The sequence below is a fragment of the Tenebrio molitor genome, chromosome 6 (assembly GCF_963966145.1).
Source record: "Tenebrio molitor chromosome 6, icTenMoli1.1, whole genome shotgun sequence".
NCBI classification, from domain to species: Eukaryota; Metazoa; Arthropoda; class Insecta; order Coleoptera; family Tenebrionidae; genus Tenebrio; species Tenebrio molitor.
Window position 1 is genome coordinate 4,963,079 of NC_091051.1, and position 13,822 is coordinate 4,976,900.

At 42.5% G+C, this 13,822-nt stretch overlaps 2 protein-coding genes across 9 annotated transcripts in view; one reads left to right on the top strand and one right to left on the bottom strand.

Moving 5' to 3' along the window:
- IP3K2 (Inositol 1,4,5-triphosphate kinase 2) overlaps window positions 1–9,589 on the top strand; it is a 43,594-nt gene extending 34,005 nt beyond the window's left edge. For 4 of the 8 annotated variants that reach the window (XM_069051008.1, XM_069051007.1, XM_069051009.1 and 1 more), the window contains 4 exons: window positions 8,042–8,218; window positions 8,269–8,724; window positions 8,776–8,847; window positions 8,904–9,589. In XM_069051008.1, coding sequence (XP_068907109.1) covers window positions 8,042–8,218; window positions 8,269–8,724; window positions 8,776–8,847; window positions 8,904–9,185 — 987 coding nt within the window. In that variant the 3' untranslated portion in view covers window positions 9,186–9,589. The other 4 variants (XM_069051010.1, XM_069051014.1, XM_069051015.1 and 1 more) reach the window with 4 other exon arrangements.
- A 1,046-nt stretch (window positions 9,590–10,635) lies between these two features.
- On the bottom strand, window positions 10,636–13,276 carry Ork1 (open rectifier K[+] channel 1). Its single transcript, XM_069052168.1, has 4 exons — window positions 12,966–13,276; window positions 12,773–12,917; window positions 12,421–12,722; window positions 10,636–12,362 (listed from the first exon to the last, which is right to left on the bottom strand). Exons 2-4 carry the CDS (start codon window positions 12,915–12,917, stop codon window positions 10,755–10,757), a joined length of 2,055 nt encoding a protein of 684 aa, XP_068908269.1. The 5' UTR covers window positions 12,966–13,276; the 3' UTR covers window positions 10,636–10,754.
- Window positions 13,277–13,822: the final 546 nt, after the last annotated feature.

Sequence of the window (13,822 nt, forward strand, 5' to 3'; positions counted from 1 at the left end):
TTTACCAACCTAAAGCAACAGGTGGTGGTTTTGATTTTTGAATGGACTTTACCTAAATTATAAACCTTTCTTCCCTCAACTGTGCATAAAATTCTTTTCCATGTTAAAGGGGTCGCTATTTTTTACAATCCCAAACGTAATCATTCTCATTGACTTAATTTTTACTTTTTTACTACTTGTAGTCATAATTGTCCATTTTTTTTGGTCTCATTACCCATTCAAGATTGTTATCTTCTTTTTGTAATTTCCATTTGAAATGTACATACTTGTTTGAATTCCTTTTAATTAAGATAATAATTACTTCTATGATTCATACGTTCAAAACCAAATACATAAAATGAAAATATCTCAAATCTGTCTCAAATCACACCAAAATACTTGAAAATTGAGCAAGCGCGGAATGACAAATGATTATTTTAATCTTTGTAATCCAATGTTTATATCATACTCTCAATTAGTACTATGAGTAAAATAAATTAATGTGTATTTTCATTGGCTCGCAATATTTGTATTCAGAACACCAAGAAGATTTTTTTTTTATTTGTCTTCATGACAGTTTTTGGACTTGTGTGAAATCCACAAAATATTTCAAAATATTTTTACAGTGGATATTACTTATATCGGTGTTCATTAATTTCTCCTCAAAGTTGGCGTTGAAGAGTAAAATGTGAACGCACCACGGATTGCGTAGCACGGATCAGCTGTTTAAACCTAACCTCACTTTTTTTAAGAGACCCGATATAAGTTGCAATGTCATAAAATTTGCTTCACTACACGTCTCCTCCTTATTAAATTTGTTTTTTTTTTGCCTTCTTCTGCGAACACAATCCCAAATCAAATCAGCCTAATTCACATAATTTCCCCTTTTTTTTTCAGCACTGTAGTCGTAATTGCTCAATTTTTTTTGGTAAAGATTTGTATCTCCTCGTACATACATATTTAAATTAAATTCGTTTTAATTACGATAATTGCTTTAGGTGTAATTATCGCACTCATGTTTCTTCAATTATTCACTGTTTACAATTTAATTAGTAGCTTTAAAATAAATTGCCATGAATTTATAAACACTGGTACGCAGTTTTCACGTTCTAATATGACCTTTTCGAAAACCTGACACGACGAAGAAAATTGAAAAACAATTTTCATCAACTTTATCAAGTTTGGTGTTTACAAAGTTATAACTGATCACACTTACAAAATCTGTCGAATTTATTGACAAACCCATCGATAAGAGATTTTTATTTACGTTCCCCATGGATCAACGGATGATCGTTACGATTCCGATTGAGTCAATTCAATTAAAAAACAAACAAAAGTGTTGAGTAACGAACGACCTGGTCATTTATCGCATTCATTTACTCTATGACATGCGTCAGATATGCAAAATTGCACAGGTTTGCACCGCTGATTTGCATTTTAATCTGAAATAATTTTTTGCAGGCGCCGTTTTGGGCCCAGTCTATTGATAGTATGTACAAGCTGAAAAAAAATTCCAACATGATGTATTACTCTGATGGAATTAAGTATAGTTATCATCAACAAACATTTCGCTCGTAATTTAAATATGGAAATTTTATGCATATAAATATGGCAGAACCTTTTTAGTATGCTTTCCAATGATACATCATTAATCTTTGCATTAGCAAGAATAAGAAAGTTCCAGTCGAAAATGTACAGATTGTTTTTTTGAAACATGTGCCCCGACCAGATTTCGAATTTTTTAAGGAATTCGTCCGTAATTTATTGCACTTTCCAGAAAGCAGAATTTTTGTTGTTTATTTAGCGGTCGAGCTTTTACGACGCCGTAAATTTTGAAATAAATAGATTTTGTGCGTCCGTACTAGGCGCGTTTATTTTTGGCGGTCCCAGTGGAAAAATGTGCATTAGCGGCACTTCTTTGTGTAGGCACGCCACTGACGAGCTGCACCGATCGGCTTCCACCTCATTCATACTAACCGTGAATTGTCTTTTCCTCGGCACGCTTGCGTGCCTCAAACGCGGACGTCACAAATTCGAACTCGCCTCTGTCATATGCACAACACCGTGTCTATTTATCTACGATAGCGGCGCGAAGAAAGTCGTACAAGAGTGAAAATCGAGTGAAACTCGGGTAAAAGGCGCGCGCGAAACGCCTCCGACCTGCCCAGTGGGACCATCTTGGTGCCGAAAACCGTGTGCCGTGGTACTGTGCCATGTGACCGTCGACGAATAATGCCTCACATACACGGCTACTTCGTCATACCTGATATAGTGATGTCGAAAAACGCGACGGAGGACGCCTGCGGCTGTCCCTGTTATCCCAGTTCGCCGGAGATCACGTGCTCGCCGTCGCCGTGCGTTTACGACGGCGGCGACGTCCACCCCCAGAAGATCACAGGTATAAGAGAAGGTCGATTGTGTTGTTTCGCCACCGTTTCGACACATGTTTGTGTTTTGTGTTGACATTTTTCCTGTGTCGCTGACATTTTGTTGTCGTGTCATGTGTCTAGCTGGTTTGTTTTTCTCTGTTTTTCATTTGGAATTGTCTGGGGTACCATTCACGTACCACAATGGGTGTGACTTGTCGATGATGATGTACTTCTAATTGATGGAAAATTATTTGATCTTTGCCTTGTAAAGGGGGAACTTTTTTACTGATGCTGCAGATGAGGATATTAACGATGTAATTTTCAATTCTGCAAACCAATTTCATAACAGGAAAAAACTGGAATTATGTCCACAGTAATGATATTGTCACATCAAAAATGCTTCTTTGGTTGTTGGGGATTTCTTCAAACTAAAGTAAAATAGGTATAGATGTGAACTGTCAGTTTTTAAAAATTCAGTGACTGTACCGCTAAAAAATGTAACAAAATATTTACTTACTGTTTTTGCTGAGAATGTCAAATGCTAAGAGTGAGGTTATACTCCAGAAAATGGAAAACGTTGTTAAAAAATTATAATAATTATTAAAGCAGTTAACCACCCACACTTTTTCTTTTGCGGAAAGCAATGTTCGTTTCTTTTGTGAACTCATTTTTCTTTCAATAAAATGTTCGAATTTAAAGTCTGTCTCAATTCTAAATTTCAACCAACACTGCATTCTACGTTAGAAATACATTCAGCAACACTGTTTGGTGAAAAATGCGTCAGGTTGTATTTTTGAGGTTATCATTCTCTGCGTCGTTTTTACAACTCAAGATTTTAGAATAAAGGAAAAGGACGATGCCAACCATTTTATCTCTTCGAAACATTTTACTAGAGCATTTTTCATTTTAGCTTCAAGTAAATTACGTTGTTTTCGAATAATGTTTATAAAATAATTATATTGCCAACTTTGATTATAACAATCTCTAATTTAGAAATATTTTTATTTTGCCAACATAACAGGTAGTGGAAATTTAGATTTGAGACAGACTATATAACTTGTATAAATTTACCTGTCACGTTTGACGATTGGCGCCAGAACAAACTTAAAATCAAAAATCCCGGGAAGCGCGCCTGGTAATTTTAGCTGCTACCAACCAAACGTCATTTTGACAATTCACATCTATAACGATTTTACAATATTTGGTTGTTACATTATTTTAAATACTTTCCTCATTTTGTCTTTTATCATTTTGTGTATACCGGGGCGCGGTGGTATTTGTTTTTTGATATTTTGCCAACTCTTTTAGAATACCCTGAAGTACCACTCAGACATCAGAAACTACTGTACAGTTGGCTTCAAAAAAAACGGGAAATGAAATTTGACCTAATGTGAACTGAAAATTTAATTTGTCAATTTGTGTCTGTTTGACAGTAGTATTTCTGACACATAAGTGCAGTTTTTTAACCTAAATTCTAAATGGCCGTTTCAAAGTATAAAAATCTAATAAAATCTGACAGAACTTTTTCTGACAGTTCCCGTTTTTTTTTTGAAGCCAACCGTATGACTCGACGATGATGCAGTCCTGATTGCTGGAAAATCATTTGATACTTATCTTGTAAAAGGGGAATTATTTTGTTGACACTGAAGAGGATAATGGTATCGATATAAATTCCCAAAAGTAATTTGACAGCTGGTAACATGGATTTTTTCGCAATTATTCCGGTATTCTTCATTTTGATATCGAAAGTGATCCTCTTTATATCAGTTGTTTTTCAAGAATTTTTTCACATTTAATATTTATCTATTGGTTTGTTGGTGTTTGTCAGAGTTCGCTCAATTTTCTAGGAATTTTTTTCCTTCGTATTTCGTCAACTTCTGGCAAATCTTTTGGACCTGGTGAACCCATTCCGACGTCAGAATGAGCCGACAATGATGCAGTTCTGATCAATTTGTTATTTGTGTTGTAAAAGAGGAATTTTATTGACACTGAAGACGATGACATTGTTGATTTATATTCCGCGAAAACTAATTTGATAACTGTACAGTGGGTTTTCTTTTTAATAAAGGTTTTCTTTTTCCTGAACTTATTCACATTTAACTTTTGTCACCAATGGATTTGTTTTAGTGGCTTGTCAATAAAACAAATATCAACGTTTATGTATTTTTTTAAAGATTTTGGGTTTATTCTCTGTTTCCTCAACTTCTTCAGAATGCTTTGGAGCTGGCACTACCATCCAAATATCAAAATCAGCATGACTTGATGGTTGTAAAAAGGGAAACACTTTGCTGACAGTGATAATGACGATGACGATGTAGTTTTCAATTCTCGAAAATAATATTGTTCTTTCCATCCCTCCACATTTAACATCAAAAATCCTTTTCTCTTCTTTGCCACACCGTTTCATTCAAAATTTTGCATTTCTGTAGATTTTATGTTTGTTGCATCTTAAATAAAATTTGGTCAATCTTCATGTCCTGAATTAAAATTCCAAAGTCTCTTCTTGAGCCTTGACTTACCAAGCAATACGAAAAATTGCTTCTTCTATCAGACGACCTTTGGATTATTTCCACTCTCTCTTGTTGGCACATCGGAAACATGAGATTTTTTATAATCAAGATAACCACAGTAATTTAGGTTTTGTACGTTGCATGTGCGAGTATTTTCGCAATTCTGGTTTCACCGAAAATGAACCCAACTTTAGGTCAAATGGCAAAAATAAACATTTTTTCACACGCCCACTACATTTATTTTATTGTTGTATTTGATTTATTTGGGTTAATCTATTTTAAGTAGGCCATATGATTTCATCACCGATAAATTGCTTGTTATTTGAGGGTACATTTGATAAACTTTTTTACGTCGTGATAATATTTATGTTTTTTTTTTGTTTTCGATGTTGTTTATTGTTTTTTAATTTGCTTTCATTCGAGAGTCTAGTCTAGGTTCCTGTTTTTTTCTCCTAATCACCGCGTTTCAAATCAAAACAAGAAATTTGGTCTTTAGACTGTTTTTTCTTGTTTGTTTGTTTGTTTCTATTTTTATTTTATATCAGACGACATAACGTCGTCAGCATCAGCAGTCTTATCATCATTCCCTTGGTTCTACCACGCATTCTTTTAACTGCCCCTTTTTTGTGGCGGTGGCGAAACTCCCCCTCCCTTCCTCGAGATGTACGAACTTTCCCCTTGCAGAGGGCTGCCTCTCCCCGAACCGTTCGCCGTCTCGCTCCCCCTCGCCGGGCTCGGACACCTCCCCCCGTCTGAGCCGACGTGGCAGTCTCTTCCGGCGCAGCGCGAGTCCGGGAACTCCGGGTTCCAGACGTGGATCGACCGCCTCCACCGGATACGACCAATACCAAAAGAGCCTGCTGGAAGTCCCCTTGTCCACCGACTACGCCGACGCCTCCAGCGACGACCTCAGCTCGGAATGGGAGTCCGACGTTCCCGATATCCCCAAAGTCCACCAGTTGCCCAAGGTCAGTCGGGATGCTGCCGTCGAGACTTTGCCCCCGGGATCCTCCGTCTGACTCTTTGGACTCAGATAGTGCGAAATCATTGCAGCAAATTGGGTCGAAATAAATTCAATTCGAGATAAGTGCTATTTACCAAAGATAAATAGTGAGGCTGCGCGGGAAAGTTACAGCGGCGCAGGACCGGCTCGCCAAAAGTTGCACTTTCACGAGTTCAGATAAGCCGAAAGGGAATTGTTTGGTAATTAGTTCAGCGGGTTGACGTCAAGTGATAGGCAAATGGCGTCGTAAATTAAAAAATGCGAAAAATTCGACTGGGACGTTTTGTTATGTTTCGGCGAGAAACCGCACCGAAACAAAACACTCTTTGTTTCTTATCACGTTTCCTGTTACGTCACGGGTCTAGATTGCGTTACGTTGTGTTGAGAGATAATTTCTTGCAAACTTCGGTTTCGGTGTTAAATTGAGTCGGACGACAATTCGGTTTTTACGTGTTTTGCATCAGCATAATTGGGATTTAATTTAATTTGCATAATAACTGGAATTCGGGAATTAATGAAATGGGTTTGCTCGTAACGAAGCCAGTTTTTGCAGGCTCCTTGAAATTGCCATAATTATTCCGAAATTGAGCGTATTTAGTACTTCATAAAAACGAGACGTTCGTTAAACTGTTAAGAATTGGCGTAATTGCTCCGGACGAAAACAAATCGACAAAAGTTGTTTGGGTTTTCTCCGCAATTAGAGAAAAATTGTCAAAGCGATCGCTTCGTGGTGATAATTAGGTATAGTCCGTTTTTTTAAATAATCAATTGTCAGTGTCAAAATACAGAAAAAGACCAAACTGAATATTAAATTTTAAATATTAAAAATCATTGACATTTGGTCCAGTTCTATCTCAATTTCACCCTAGATTTCCCCCCAGATCATTATTGAGGTTATGTTACATATGTTTACGAGTGTGAAACACGTGTTTAATTTAAATTTAAATTGTCAAGTGTGTCAATGTTCCAAACGTGATTTAAAAAATTGACTGTTTTGATTTTCTGTCAACCTGACAACACTTTGACAATTGATTATTAAAAAAAAACGGACTTTAGGTGTGGGAGTGTTTGCGAGTGGAATTAATTGCAATTAGGGAGTAGTTTTTATTTAGTGTAATCCGGGGAACACACCGAGGATATTTTTTGCCCATGCTAATGACAATACCACGAATCACAAACGATAACAATAAATAAACATGCGTCTGCCATGAGAAAGTAGTTTTTTCCGGTGATTGTCAGTGCACAACGTTGTGCGTACTTGGCTTCGGAAACTTCTTAAGAAAGAGGGTGACACCAGACGGACTCCAAAGAAGAGACCACGCTCGTTTACCCCCTTTGGTCAAACAGGCCAGTTTCTTCTCACCGAAACTGTGCCGTCTCTAATTGGGATTTCTCTTTCGTTGACGTCACCGATCCGATGCGATTCTTCTCCTTTCGCATTTCTAATTTGCGTCGCTGAAGAAAAAGCCTCAACACAATAGCTATGACGCAAGACGGCGGCGAAAAAGCGGTGCAGCGCAGGAGGGAATGCACTCCTTCGTGGAGCGTTGGGTTCGCTTCCTCATCGGTCAACATGAAGAATCGTAACAACCGAAAACGTAGAATCATGCTGGTACGTGCGTCATTTCGGCGGTGGGAATTTTTCGTGTCGTTTTCAAGGGAAAAGTGCGTCCACCTTTAACACACAATGCGGCGACATGCTCTGACGTCAAGAGTATCGTTTGCTCGACATGCTGATACGACGTTGCGGTGGTGTTATGTTTGTTTACCTGAAACGATTGATATCAACTTCGCCCTGTACAAACAACGCGACCGTGGAGATTAGACGTTTGGTATCGAGAAGTGATGGCTCAAGCGTGGAAGAACGACGAGTCGTGGTTTATGTACGGGCGAGGGTCAAATCCGCGCGTGAGAAGGCGACAGGTGCGCCATCTCGGACCCTCCGGCCCCATTTTCGGAAGATTAATTAGTCGCAATCGGACAAAACAGCATAATCTAGCAGCGTTTTCCTGTCAGCCGCCGCGGACGGAACTTGAGGTCTGATTCGATAAGTCTGACGTCAACGCGTCCACCAATTTGCGGTATTTCTCATTAATTGGCGAAGATGTCGTCGTCAAGGCAGAGAAAAGTTGACCGGTCTAACAAAAAATCCAACGAGTCTGATTTGTTGTCTGTTGCAGCCGTCCGGTTGGCGGAAGTTGCGCAACATCGTCCAATGGACGCCCTTCTTCCAAACGTACAAAAAACAAAGGTACCCGTGGGTGCAACTTGCCGGCCACCAGGGCAACTTCAAGGCGGGACCCGACCAAGGGACGATCCTGAAGAAGTTGTGCGTCAAGGAAGAGAAATGTTTCAAAGTAGTTGGAGGTGTTTTTTGTTTGTCGGCGTTGTACAGTGTGGATTGCAGGTGTTGATGAAGGACGTGTTGAGACCGTACGTTCCGGAGTACAAAGGTCTGGTGGCCAGCGACGACGGGGAGTGTTCGTACATCCAGCTGCAGGATCTCTTGGGCGACTTTGTCTCGCCGTGCGTGATGGACTGCAAGATCGGCGTGCGGACGTATCTCGAGGAAGAGTTGGCCAAGGCTAAAGAGAAGCCCAAGTTGAGGAAGGACATGTACGACAAGATGTGCCAGATCGACTCGAATGCCCCCACCGAGGAGGAGCACAGGATGAAGGGAGTGACCAAGCCGAGGTACATGGTCTGGAGGGAGACGATCTCGTCCACTGCCACGCTGGGTTTCCGGATAGAAGGGATACGGAAGGGCGACGGCACCTCCAGCAAAGATTTCAAGACGACCAAGTCCAAAGAGCAGATCTCGAGAGCGTTCCAGGACTTCACGGAAGGCTTCCCCCACGCAGTGGTAAATCCCTGAATCCCCTTCCGATCACCCGATCTAACTCGTCATTTGCAGCCCAAGTACATCCAGAGGTTGAAGGCGATCAAAGCGACGCTGGAGACGTCGCAGTTCTTCAGCAATCACGAGGTAAGCCCCCCGACTGTTGGACGCCTCTTGTCCACAACTAACAGTTGACGATCCAGGTGATCGGCAGCTCGTTGCTGTTCGTCCACGACCGCTTTAACGCCAACGTCTGGCTGATCGACTTCGCCAAGACCATCAAACTCCCCGAAGAGGTCAAAATCACGCACAGTTCAAAATGGAAAGTGGGCAACCACGAAGACGGCTACTTGATCGGCGTCAACAATCTCATCTCCATCTTCATGACGATGCTGGAGCAGCAACCAGTCGCCGTCTCGCCGCCGCTGACGCTCCCAGATCCGCCGGAAATCGCCGAGATGCAAAAGCACGAGGAGAACACCTGATCGCAACGATCTCAACGAACAGATTTGTAGGGATGCAATTCTTGAACTAGTCGAGAATTTTCTTCGTTTGTTAATAATTAACGGTTATCTTAATTGTAAATGTATGAAATGGTATTATTTATTTTTAATTTATATAATTGTAGTTGTTGAGATTGCCACAATGTATTGCATTTTTTTTTCTAACTGTTACTACCATTTGCAATGAGATAATGGCGTTCCACGCGACGACAATGCACTGATACACGTACCTACGACCAATTATGTCGTACCCGTCAACCCATACAGTAACTTTCTGTAAACCACCCAAGATGTAGGCTAAGACCCTGTTAGCATTATTATTAATTATTCATTGTTTCACGATCATTTATTTTCATACTTACATGAAATATATGCTATTCTACGGACTTTTCTATCTCTACACCACCACACTCCACCAAAACAAAACACTCGAGGGTGTTTTCCAACCATTTTTTTGGGTCACAGATGCAACCGTTGCACTCGAACGAGGTTATCACAGATAAAGATGCAGAAAAATATTTACCAGACACTAAGTATTTGCAAGTACCCTTCGGTGAAAGTGGCAGGATTAGTCTAACAAAAAACAATCGCTGGCGTTTCATGTCAAAATCTAATCTACAGACGGAGACCTGTTTAGGTTTGTAATCTCAAGGTTAAACGTAAGTTTGTACCAATGACAAGCTTACTAGAATGTCATTTAATTGACTCGTTTACAGTTAGAAGATTTAACCTAGGTTAGTCTTCAGTAATTTAGATAAACAATCTACTTGCTTTCTTTTCCCTTCTTCTTTATCTTACGTTTGTTTCATTGTCACTGTCCTATTGGTTATTATCCTGTTATTTTCTTTTTCTATCAGGTAATCTATCTCACGCCAAACTGAATTACCTGCAGAGTCATGAATTTCCTGATTTTCATCTAATCTAAATGTTTCATCTGCAAATCACGATTATGAAGGCACCTTAATTGCACAGAGGCTTTTGAGACGTAATATAAATCAATAAAACACACTTAAACCACTTGACAAAAGATTCGTGCAAGTTTTATGTAATTGATAAAGGCCCAGGTGAAGTTTATATCAAAATGGTGGACTACCGTATCGGTATAAGCTGTTTCATTCGGATAAATTACGTAAACAAGTCACAATTAATTGAAGTGTGTAAAACATACATAATTATGCAATTATTGATGATTAGCAGAAGTGTGAATCAAAAAAATCTGATTTTTTAATCGTTATCGGAGTAGGCAATCTGATGTACAAGTGTTGTTTTGGTTGCATAAGCGTAGATCAAAACATTTTTATCTTCCGCTTGTGATAAGTTTTACCTCATCATCTCGCACAAGCACTTTCTTGTTCTCTACTTTATCTCTGATCCTTCGATACGAGATTATCGATAACCTAGTTGCGGTGCAACAGTTATAAAAATGCAACAATAAAACAATAAATATGTTATTTATTAAATGCAATGGAAATCAACAGAAGGCACTTGAGAAACAGTCGCTAATCACAGAAACAGGAGCACATCCTTAATACTTCATCGACCTGATACAGGTCACACATCGTCCTTGTTCTCCCTCTTGTTGACTTGCCTTTGAACCGGACTAATACTGATAGTGGGCACGTTCAATATCCTGGAGAACCTCCTTCCGCCGCGTGCCGCCTCCTCCGGGGGCCTCGGCGTGTACGGCGGCGGCGCTAGGAAGTTCTCCTCGACCGGCCTGAGCGAGAACCTGCGCCTCTCGTTCTGCACGGTGTGAGAGTCGGGCATGAGAGAGGTGCGTCTGGCTTGCAGGTTGGGTCTGATGGCGAGACGTCGAGCCCTGGGGGGCGATTGAGTCTTAGGCGGGGACAATCCGGCGGTTCCCAGCTTCCTCTTGGGGGCACCGCTGGGTTGCAGCATGGTCTCGGGCACCGTGATCGCCGACAGGGCTCTGATGAAGTCTGCGATCGAGGTTTGTTCGAGAACCGCCTCTTGCTGCTCGGTCGACATCACCGAGACTCTACCTCGGTTGGTCTGGCGGAGGTAGCGGTCTTCAGCAGTGGAGAACATGCTGGCTCTGCGCCGGTTCTGCTCCACGTCAGGCGCCTTGTCGTCTTTGGGCGTGATAAACTTGTTCTTGAGACGGGTGAGGAGGTTCTGCGAGCTCTTCTCAGTTTCGGATGAAGGCTCGGAGAAGGTTCGCGGCCGGAGGAAGGATTGGTAGTTGTGGGTCGAGTCCTGGTACCAGGAGATGTCATGATGCGCCTCGACTTTGTGCATCGACGGGACTCGGATGTCGCTGACGGCGCGTCTGCGTTGGGGTTTGGGCAAAGAAGGAGTCTGACTCTTGAGCGACCATTTACTGCCGAATCTCTCACTGGCGAGGATCTCCGAGTCGGAGAAACCTTCATAGGCGCCGTCGCTCATCTCGCTCTTGTTGTCCAGGTTGCCGAGTGCGTCAACGACCATCATGAGGAGGTCCTTCTGCTGCATGAACTCGTTGGTGGGTTGGAAGGTGAGATCTTTGTCGATGCGCTCCAGATCGCTGTCCGACTGGATCTGGTGGAGGATGAAGTGTCCGGGACACTCCGACAAGGCGCGTTTCCTCGCCATCGTGGGCGAGTCCAAGTTGCGGTAGATGTTCAAATCTGGACAACTCTGGCTCCTCTCGAGGCGTTTCGGGGTGTAGTCGAAGTCGTCCTTGTAGACGCGCTTCACCTTCAAGAAGAGGAACTCCTGGAGGAGGGTGCGCAGCTCTTGTCGGATGCGAACCGGCGTCTTCTTGATGTTCTGCGTGATGATCTGTTCGATCTCGTGTATCCTCTTGCTCTGGAGAGCTTGGGTGATGAAGCCGAGGATCATGACGACGTAGCCGAGGCCTCCGATCACCCAAATCAAAAGGAAAATCTTGTAGAGCCAGTAGGTGAAGTCGGGGAAGTCGTTGACGTTCTCTACACCCGCGACGTAATCACCGAAGCCGATGGTGGTCAAGGTGACGAAACAGTAGTAGACGGCCACGTCGTACTCCCAGCCTTCGAAGAGTACCATAAAAGCGGACGGCAGGAAAATGAAGAAAGTGAAACCGGGTACTAAATAGAGGACGACTTGGCTGATGAGGCCCAAGCGCGTGGTGTCGTCTTGCGTTTTCGAGGTTTTCCAGCGGTGGTACAGTTTCGTAAACTAGAAAGCGCGATTGGTTTGTGACGTGGGAGTGGATATAATTCAGTCGGTGACTCACCGATCTCCCGAAGAAGTTGCCCAGCGTCACCATCACTATGCCGTTCATGGGTATGCCGATGAGGCCGTAGAAAATCATGAAGATCCGTCCGAACATGGTGGTGGGCGCGAGGTTGCCGTACCCGATGGTACTCACAACCGTGATGACGAAAAAAAGAGAGTGGTAAAAGTCCCACCTCTTGTTAGGGGGCACGTCGCTCATGTTCTTCTGCAGGGGCTTGCCGCAGTAGTCGCTCAGTTCTCTGAAGAACTCGCGCTCGTCGAGGGGCGGGCGCGCGTTGGTGAAAAGCTTCTCGAAGTACCCTGCAAGAAGAGTTTTGACACGTGTCAACAGTCACAACCGGTGGTAGTACCTCCGAGCCGGGACTTTTCCAAATTGTCTTCCTCCAACCGTTTGTTTTCTTCTTCGGTCTCGACGATGTGGTAGATCCCTGCCCCCAGACAGAGGTACAGGATGAAGATGCACAGCACCGCGAACCACTGCTTCTTGGACATCATCTGCGAGAGACGTTGGTAGAGTGTCGTCGGGTTCGACTGTCCACTTACCTTGGATGCAAATCACGTAAACTGTATTAATAACAATGTAAGTTTAGTGGTGTTATCCGCCGTTTAATGAGGCGATTATCCACTTGTTCCCCAAATTAACAACTTCCACCAACACTCGGGGCTGTCGTCACAAATCGATCGAGATCCGATCACAATGAAGGGCTAGTTCCGAGGTGCGGCTCGGTACTCTGTTATCCTTCATGCTTTTGGACGAGCGCGCACGGCGGTGGTACCGTGTGTGATGAACTGATTTCTTGATAGTCGACCGGTAAAGTGTGAACTTTTCGAAACATTTATCCATTATGATATGGCCGTCCTTGTCTTAGTCAAATGTGCGATATGAGGATGACGAGGAGGGGGCCACTTGAAGATTACGAGTGGAAAACGGACTTTTCGCCGTTTTCCTCGGCGCCTCCAATCAGGTCGGCTAGAAACCGTTTTGAAAGAGCCATCACGTGCCGCAATTCGTGAAAAAGAATTATGCGAATTTTATGCAAATCGTCTAATGAGTTTTTGAATGATCCTCCCAGGTACCAGCGCTTCCTCTCGTCGTCCAGTCTTGGCGCTCGTCCGAGTGAGGCAATGTTGACAGAAGCGATTTGCGCCAGTCGCTAACCAATTGTCGGTTTTTTCGCAAATTAGGCGCTAACTAATCACTCTTATTATTGGGGATGATGGTAGAGAAATCGGGTGTTGCGCGACTCTTTCGACATTTTCTTGTCACCTTGTAAATCGATCGAAATAATCCTCGCTATATTGGAATTTTGTGTATTAATCCGTTGCAAAATCGATCAATAAATTAACACCTCGAAGGAAATATTCCATTCCGACGTCACCTCGCGGTCCGCCGTCGATGC